The sequence below is a fragment of the Ipomoea triloba genome, chromosome 1, assembly GCF_003576645.1.
Source record: "Ipomoea triloba cultivar NCNSP0323 chromosome 1, ASM357664v1".
Taxonomy (NCBI): Eukaryota; Viridiplantae; Streptophyta; class Magnoliopsida; order Solanales; family Convolvulaceae; genus Ipomoea; species Ipomoea triloba.
This window is the reverse complement of record NC_044916.1, coordinates 7,866,623-7,875,670: the sequence shown is the minus strand read 5'-3', so window position 1 is coordinate 7,875,670 and position 9,048 is coordinate 7,866,623. Positions and strand designations below refer to the sequence as shown.

The 9,048-nt window shown below is 36.7% G+C and overlaps 1 protein-coding gene across 1 annotated transcript; it reads left to right on the top strand.

Annotated features, from left to right (window-relative positions):
* The first annotated feature begins 4,727 nt into the window (after positions 1 to 4,727).
* Positions 4,728 to 8,373, top strand: LOC116002008. Its single transcript, XM_031242018.1, has 5 exons — positions 4,728 to 5,214; positions 7,250 to 7,309; positions 7,398 to 7,460; positions 7,543 to 7,611; positions 7,700 to 8,373. The coding sequence occupies exons 1-5, from the start codon at positions 4,846 to 4,848 to the stop codon at positions 7,925 to 7,927; spliced, it is 789 nt and encodes a 262-aa protein (XP_031097878.1). The 5' UTR covers positions 4,728 to 4,845; the 3' UTR covers positions 7,928 to 8,373.
* The last annotated feature ends 675 nt before the right edge of the window (positions 8,374 to 9,048 follow it).

The following is a 9,048-nucleotide window of genomic DNA, read 5'->3' as shown; positions in this document are numbered from 1 at the left end:
AGGGGGGGGGGGGGGTTTCCATCTATACTTGCTAATCCATAAGAACCCTGAATATTATATATTAATGACCTCAACCATACACACTCTCACTCATGAGGTCTCATACAGAGCAATGATCTCTGAATGATTAGATCAGGTAACTACTATTGTCGGTTTAACAAATCTCCATGAAATAGTAGTACCTCTACAAAGAAATACATATCCAATTTGGAATCTAGCATTGTGAGTATCAGAGATATAACCAGTATCTGAATATCCACTAATGTGGCATCTTGGTTTTTCTCAAATAGAAGACCAAGAACTGTTGTACCTTGAAGATATCTAAGGATATGTTTCACACCATTCCAATGTCTTCTGGTTGGAGCAGCACTAAATCGAGCCAACAAGTTTATTGAAAAGGCAATGCCAGGTCTAGTGCAATTAGCAAGATAGAGAAGAGCCCCAATGACACTTAATTAGGTAAGGGACTTCTAGTCCCAGAAAATCCTGGTCATCTTCTCTCGATCTATATGGGTCCTTATCAACTTCAAGGGATCAAAGCACTATTGGAATACTTAGTGGATGAGATTTATCCATATAAAATATCTCCAATAGTTTATTTATATATTTAGACTGGTGTACAAAAATTCCTTCGGGGAGATGCTCAATCTGCAAGCCGAGATAGAACTTGGTTTTCCCAAGTCTTTCATTTCAAATAATTCTTTCAAACATATATAAACATATCCTTATTTAAAGCCATATAATTACCTTTGTAGTTTGATGCTATACATGTTCCGATTTACCTTACCTTTGTAGTTTGACGCTAATGATCCATATAAGTAAGCGGTCACTACATTCATTGACGCTAATGACCCATATAAATATGTTTATTGTAACCCTAGATGTTTGATCACCATCATAATTAATAAAAGAAAATTTTCGCTCATGTGGACATAAGCACATCGTTAAACCATGTAAATCTTGTCTTCTTTATTTTCTGTCACTGTTATCATTTCTTGTTTTTGTTAATCTCAAAAAATTAGTATTAGATTATCGTTGAGATAGCCAGTTCGAGTGAAAAGTTCAAAGTATCAAAGTTTGATGATATATAAAATTTCGAGCTATAAAAGTTTAGGGTTAAGAATTTGTTAGCATAACAAGATCTTCTGAAAATCTTGAAGGTGGCAAAGCCAACTAATTTGGAAGAGGCCGATTGGAAGATTTTGATTTTATTATTTTTTTTTGAATACAACTAACTCTATTACATTATAGGATTTGTTCAAAGAGGCCGATTGGAAGATTTTGATTTTATTATTTTTTTTTTGAATACAACTAACTCTATTACATTATAGGACTTGTTCAAACATACTTTCTCAACCTATTGGAATACAAAGAGTCAGTATCACATCCACTGAGGCTCGAACTCATGACCTCCCATATGAGAGAGCCACTGCTCTGCCATCTGAGTACAAGGTGCTTGGCATTGGAAGGATTTGATAGAATACGCAGCCGGCTAGATGTATCTTAATCCATATATTTATGGGTGTGGTTAGTAGGCAATTTGAATCTTTTTTTCATTTGAAAATTATGGATTTAGAATGTGAAGACATTCAGGTGTATTGGAATGTAGCATGCACTGTAACACATCTAAATACACCCCGCGATAGGAACCCTAGTCAGAGCAAAACGGGGAAGTCCAAAAACCACGTGGGAAGGGTAGGCCCCAATACTTATGCCAACAGCCAATGTTCTACACAAACATTCGAAAGGAAAAAGAAAAAGAAAAAGAAAGGTGCATTCTTGCGAAAATTACTCTTTTATCTCTTAAAATTTTATTGTTCTTACTATATATATATGTGATAATAAGTTTTTAAATTAACTAATTGATATGAAATAGGTTTTTTTTTAGTGCTACTGACTCTGTTACGACAGCATCATCTCCACTGAGGCTCAAACCCACCTCCTTCCACATGGGGGTGCAACCGAATGCCAGTAGACCACAAGGTCATTGGCTGATATGAAATAGCTAGGTTAAATGATTGCTTTTGTAGTACATTTAAAAAAACAAAAATATTTTTTTGGATAAGATAATCTTACAACAATTTTACAATAGGAAATAACGTTGATAAGTATTATTTTGTAGTATTTCATGAATATTTTAATTTATAGTGTGGTGTATTCATTATGTTTTATCTAATAAATAGTGTTTTATATTTTGTCAATTTTAATCTTGTTTTTAGTTATCTTAATTTCACCCCCACTCGGGCGATTATAATTCTAGGTCTATCATTGTGTTTTATGTCATATGAGATTAGTACCAAGTATCCTTTATTATACTTAGTAGGTTATTTATACAAGATACGTTATAGACACAAAGGTTGGTTGTGTGTATTGTTTGGGAAACAAGTCCGGGTACTATAGGTGTAAATGTGTAATAATGCCTTTAAACAAGTAAGGGGAATAGAATCTTTCATTTGAAGATAAGTTAGGTCATTGGAGTCATTTGAGATGAGACGAGTTGTTTTGATTTTCTTAGATAAGTTTGAGTCGATCTCTCCTAGTAGACTAAGGGGGTGTTTGGTAAATATTGTTAGCTGATTGAGTTAGTATGTTTTACTAATTGATAACATTAATTGATTGTAGAAACATATTTGGTAAATTAGTTGTTACTTGATAACTGATTACATGCAAAATAACTTTCTAAAAAAAACCGTTTGAAAAAAAATTGTTTTAAGTAGCTTTTTTTAATTTTAGCGTTTTGGAGCAATAAGATGTTAGAGAATCGGTAATGGTAGAGTTTTTTTTGATGAGTTTTTTGTAAGTATGATTAGGAAAGAGAATATGGGAGGAAGGATAAAAAAAAAAAAAAGAAAAAAAAAATTCTGACAACACCAACAAAAAAAAAAAAAACAAACAAACAAAAAAGTTGTCTAAAAGTCAGAGTGGCCGGCGGCTGGCGGCCACTCTGACGCGTCCCAGCAGGCGCTTTGACAACACGCGCCCGTTGCGGCGTGATGTTGCACCTCAAACGTACAGGCTGCGATGTTTTTTTTTTTTCTTCTCCTGCAAAATCTAGGAGAAAAAACTCTCTAAATTTTTGCCTTCCTATCAAATTTGATCTTTTACACTTAGTTTTTTCTCTGCCAAAATCCCCCAAAAAATCACAGGTATGGATGCTCTTACAAAAAGCTAATTAATCAAACACTTATATTGACTGTTTAACCAAGTCAAACAATTAATAGTAGTTAAATAAGTCAAAATTGATTGATAAACTAACTATATTACCAAACATGGCCTAAATATACTTGTGGCTTACCTCATTTATTTGGCGGGCTCTAATCACTTTAACCATAAAAAATCACTAAAGTATAAGTATTATGCTATTAAGAAAAAAAAAATCCCTAGTTCATTTTTTTTTGAGTACTACAATCTAACATATACAACCTGAGAACTTCCGTTTGGAATAGTAATGGTAAGAGTGCTCTACCTACAGCCGAGAGGTTAGAGGTTCGATCTTCAAACCCTTGGGTTTGAGCCGGTAAGCTATGGGTAACCTAGGTTGGTTTACATCCTTGTGGTTCTTTGCCGGCTAGGGTCACAAGGCGACGAGAAAACCTCGTTAAAAGAAAGTGATGCCATTAGACCACAAGGTATTTGGAATCTCTAGTTCATTTATATTGACAAAATTAGAAATATGTTTTCTTCTTTAAATTTAGAACGATTGTCAAATATCTAATCCCACCGTAAAAATGTAAAGTTTTTAAAATATTACTGATTTGTTGGCTACTTATTAATAAATATAATTTTAATAGAAAAATATAACAAAACTCAAATACATATGTATAATTTAATCACTAATATACTAATTAGGGGTGTGTAAGGATTCACCAAATATGTTCAAATTTGCCAAATTCATCAAATTCACTCTCATCCAACCTGTATTAATTTGAAGTGGACAAACTAATGTGACTCTACTTAGTCAAAATATCTCACTAGTGAATTGGATACAAAGGTAATTTCCAAAATCCACTATATTATATTTACTCTACTAATCCTCTACCAACACGACACACAGAGAGGCATGATCTTATAAAAACACTCTCACATGAGAACATATCTAAGCCATATAACATTTAAAAAATAAAAATAAAAAATCAATGGTCATCATTAATTTCATGTAATTAGCATTAAAAAAAATGATTATCATTTAGAGGCAAATTAGTCCTTTCTGTATATGTAAAGCTCATTTCATATGAAAAATCGGAGATTTCCTCATTCCATTTATTATGTTTGTATTATTTATTTATTTATTTTGAGAGTTTTTTCCTCATCAATGGTTGATTTTGATTTGTTCTGTATGTCATTGCGTCAACAGGAATGCGGTGTGAGCTTGTGCTCTATCATTCGTACTTATAAATTGATATGGAACGATGATCAACAAGATGTGTTTTCGGTTAAAGGATGCTACAAAGCCATATCTACCCAAAGGTGTGAATTATTAGTAGAAAAAATGTGTTTAAAAAAAAAAAGGATATTGAAACCCGAAGACCAAAAGAAAGGGGCCCAATAAAGGAATGCTGCAGGCTGCAGCGCTCGCTCGAATCTTTACCAATCTTCTACAACTTCTTCGCCGCTCAAAACCGTAGAACCCAATCTACGCATACGGCACATGTACGTATTTATACATTTTATACCGGGATCGTATATATATACGTTCATATATATACGACAACACTGAACACACACAATTCATTCATTATCATTTATCTCTCTCTGTGTCTCTCTCCGCCACCCTCTCTGCTCTGCACCCACTTTTACCCACACCACATCCTCCTCTGCTCTCCCCAGCTCGCTCGCTCGCGATTGATGATGATGATGATGAACGACGATTGGTTAGCGGCGGCGATGACCGATGACGCCGTCGTGGTGGACCTTCTCTTCCGCCTCAAGCAGTCGCCGTTCTCAGAGGCGTGCACTCCGCCGCCGCCTCCCGCCGTGACGAGGTTGTTGCATATGCGCTTGCCTTCTCCCAGCTGGGGCCATCGCCAGCCGAGATCGAAACCGACGGCCAGCCGGAAAGAGGCCGCCGCCGCCGCCGCTGGAAGTTCCGCCAGGTTTAGCCCTACCACTCCGCTCTCCTGGAGCGGTGGCGCCGCTTCGCCCAGCGACGGCGGCTTTGACGAGTCCAGCCGCCTCGCTTCTTCGTCGGATCTAACATCCGCTTTCAGATCCAAGGTTTGTATCCCCTCTCCCCTCTATATCTCATCTCTCATCTCATCTCTTACATAACTTCTCAATGACTTCAATTCCTTTTTCACGGCGGTTTTGGAGACTCCTCCATAACCGTTAATCGCAACCTAGTTATCCGGTTTTCCGGCTCTGACGTCGGCTTCACGAAGGACTGATCTGACGTTCTTCCCCATTTAGGTTAAACAGGACACCTTCCAAAACCTCCAAATCTCTGGTTTTCAAGTCCGCGGTTTTTGTTTTCCGTCAACTGAACAGTCTATTTTCAACTATGCGAAAACTCTATCGTACTATAATGACAATTTCAGTCCAATTTGGTTTTCCGTTTAAACCCTGGTTTCTATCAATTCCTTCTCTGCACTGCATTCACGTTGTCGCTTTCATTTTTTCCATTTCTATATTGTTACGGTTTCGACTGGCAGCGAGATAATCCAATTTTGGATTTATTAAAAAAAACTTTCCAACTTTTGAAGCCCGGCCCGATCTGTAAACGTCGGTTGTTTTTTTTGCTTGCCGCTGGTCGGACTGTTTTGGTTTCCGATTATTTCGCTCCTCTTTTGCCATGTCGTTTTCCGTGCCTGTGTGAAATTGTTGAATTCTGCGCTTTTTTGGATGAAGAAATGGTCGGAGGGGCAGTTTCCGGTTAAAAATGGAGTTTTAACGGTTCCTCACGTTTTCTTCCGGCTACCTTCTAGCGTTCCCGATACGGATAATTAATTTCATTTCTTTCTTTTTCTTTTTTTATAAATTAAAATAAAGTCTGGTAAATTGACCAAAATAGCCTCCTTGCAAATACACTCTCAGAAGGTTCGGATCTAGGGAAATTTCCCACGTATACTTGTTCAAAACCTCCTCCGATTCCTTCTTTGTCGTAAGATATATATATATATATGTATATATTCTCTTTTTTAATTTTTGTTGGAAATTTCCTTCGAGTATTATGGGAGTAAAAGTGGGTCACCTAATTGAAGGGGCAAAGTGGGGAAAGAAATAAAATAAGGGCAACAGTTAGGAGTGTGGGTCCCATCGGGGCGGAGGTTTAGGGCGTTGCCGTCGTATCCGCGGTCGCATGGACTTATCTTGAGGTTTCTTTCTGATTCCATCTGTTTTTGTCGTGAGGGGTCCCACCCAGTGGTTTCTCTTCTTTTTGTGTGTGTTTCGTGTTTCAGCTTTTTATATTTTTATTGTCTTTTTAAAAATGTTCTCTCATCTATTTTTGGGCGATTTTTATTTTTAATAAATTAATTTCCTTTTTAAAAAAAATAATTAATTTGCTTGGGTTAAAGGGGTGGATATTTGTTTTGAGGAATTGTGTGTTCATATTATTCTGGGCTTTTTTGGTTTATATATGTGAAGTCCAAGAAGATCCATCCAGTCATGGCGTTGAATTTTAATGGTCCTCCAAAGGGGAGTGGGTCCCAGTTTACTTTGGTGGTTGCGTCTCCTTTATTTATTTATTACTTTTCACTTTGGGAGTGGGAGAAGGTGAGAGGCAGAGAAATGAATGAGAATGAAAAGCTCATTTACTTTGTTGAGAGTTTTGGGTGTGTGGAATTGGGGACTGGGGAGGGACAATTTCTAATGTTGAATGAGTGTGATATACATTATACACTCTCTATTTTTGTCTAGACAGACTAGTACTTAGCCCTGCAATGGTCTCCAACTTGCCTAATTTCTTTCTTGGTATCTCACTTTATGGTTTTTTTTTTTTTTCTTTTTTTGGGTGTCAATGGAAACTCGTAATCACGGTGTGCACTGGTTAAACCAGTCTTGAGATCTTAATTGACAAAAGATCTGCACTGATTAAACCCGTCTTGTGACCTTAGTTGACAAAGGATCTGCACCGGTTCAACCAGTCTTGTGACCTTAGTTGACATTTGATAAAACTTGTGACCAATTTGTATCCTTAACCAACTTAAGATGGGGTTACCCTCTCATTTAATGGTTTTGGATTCATGGAATAGGTGTGAAAGCAAGCGTTGGTAATGTGTGAATGTGTGATTGATTACATGTGCACTTGCAGGTTAATGAACCCAGCAATTTTGAAAGTTCCTTGGAAGCCCAAGGGTGTGTAAGGAAAAAGGTAAGTTTGGGGTTTTTGAACAGAGGATGAATTGATAGATAGATATGTGTTGTATTCCAATTACTGAAAGATAGAGATTTGATTGCAGACATTTGGTGAGCTTGTGGAGGAAGAGAATTCACTATTGAAGGAGAGAGTACACTTGAAAAGGGTAACTCCATTTGCTTGCCTGCCCAACTTTTACTTGAGAGATATGATTTTAGGATTGGTTTGATTGTGTTTTGGGTGAATAGGAGCTGGCATCCCTGCACGTGACGCTGAACCAACAAAAGGCTAGGAGCCAAGACTTGAAGAGGATCAAGGTAAAGGCAATTCATTGGAATTCTGTGAACACAATATCTTACCCTTCATGAGAATAAGCTGCTAATCAATCACCTGTTGATTTGGCAGATTGATTTGAATATGCAAACGGCTTGTGATCGGGGTGTAGGCCCCCATGCTGCTGATGAATCCTCCACTCAATGCAACAACCCGATGCAAGTTTTGTCTAGACAAAGACACACAGCGGATGATGAGGAGGAGGAGGAGGTTGTATTGTCAGATTCTTCACAGAACAAAGGAGGCGGCTTCATCCTCCCCGATCTAAACATGACTCCCCTGGAAGACGAATGGAATTAACCAAGAATAAGAATGTGGATCGGAGCTGTGATATATATGGGGGCTAGACCAGCCGGGATCGTGGCTGAGAAGGAGGAGATGTTTGTAAATCAAGTAGTTAGTACTTTCATTTGTGACCAAGTCACAGGTGTAGAGCCTCACTACCCTCCTGGAGGAGCTCTGGTGAATTGGGAAGGAGAAGAAAGAAGAAGAAGAAGATGAAGGTGGGGTTATGGGTAGTGTAGAGAAGAGAAGAGTAGGTCTAATTAGATGTAGAAAGCTCTTATCAAATTTTTTAAATTTTTGATTGATTTCTTGTTGCCATTTTTAGGGACATGAAATGGAACTTTTCTTTATTCTTTTCTTTAGCTTTGCGCTTACAACACCCCCCAAGGTCTCAACCCAACCATAAGAAACCTATTCCCTCCCTTGCCCCCTCTATCATAATTATTTCATATTTTACTTTAGCCTTCTAATCATTCCGTGTGGGCTCCTCCTCTCTTCCTGCTTACCATAACACTAAATTAATATTGATTGCTACTACATGATGTCATGATGCTCAAATTTTACTCTATTAAATTTATTCTCACTGATAGGACAAATTATCCTTTGGAACAAGGTCTACATAACTGTGCAAATCATAAATACAATATACATTTTTAATACTAGTTTTATACGCGCATTGCGCGTATGGGTTAATATCCAATGTTTATATTTAAATAAATATTTGAAAGTATATCAATACAAAATTATATAGGAGAAGTTTATACATGAGTAATTGAATGTCGAAATTTTTTATTTAAATATCTAACTCAAAGTATATGAATCCAAGATAATATAGAAAATTCATTATAATTATTACTAAAATAAATGTTTGCAACCTTGTAAAATCGATAGTCTAAATATTTGGTCTAAAAATGATAGTCTAAATAAATATTACTTTTCATTTGAATTTTTCTAAGTGTTCTTAATTCTCTTTTGAGTAACATTGTCATTGTCTTCATATTTACTATTTGTTCTCTTCCTTTTTGTTGGTAGTGTGTTATTTGCAATTCAGTTATTGTTGGTAGCATAGATGACAACGTTATACAATAAGATTATGATATAGGAGTTATGGACTTTCCTTTAGGTGTTCTGCTTGG

Excerpts from the sequence above, each read along its gene's own strand:
- LOC116002008 (XM_031242018.1), top strand. The coding sequence starts at position 4,846 with ATGATGATGATGATGAACGACGATTGGTTAGCGGCGGCGATGACCGAT. Across the intron at positions 5,215-7,249 it reads CATCCGCTTTCAGATCCAAG|GTTAATGAACCCAGCAATTT; the intron begins GTTTGTATCCCC and ends GTGCACTTGCAG. Across the intron at positions 7,612-7,699 it reads AAGACTTGAAGAGGATCAAG|ATTGATTTGAATATGCAAAC; the intron begins GTAAAGGCAATT and ends TTGATTTGGCAG.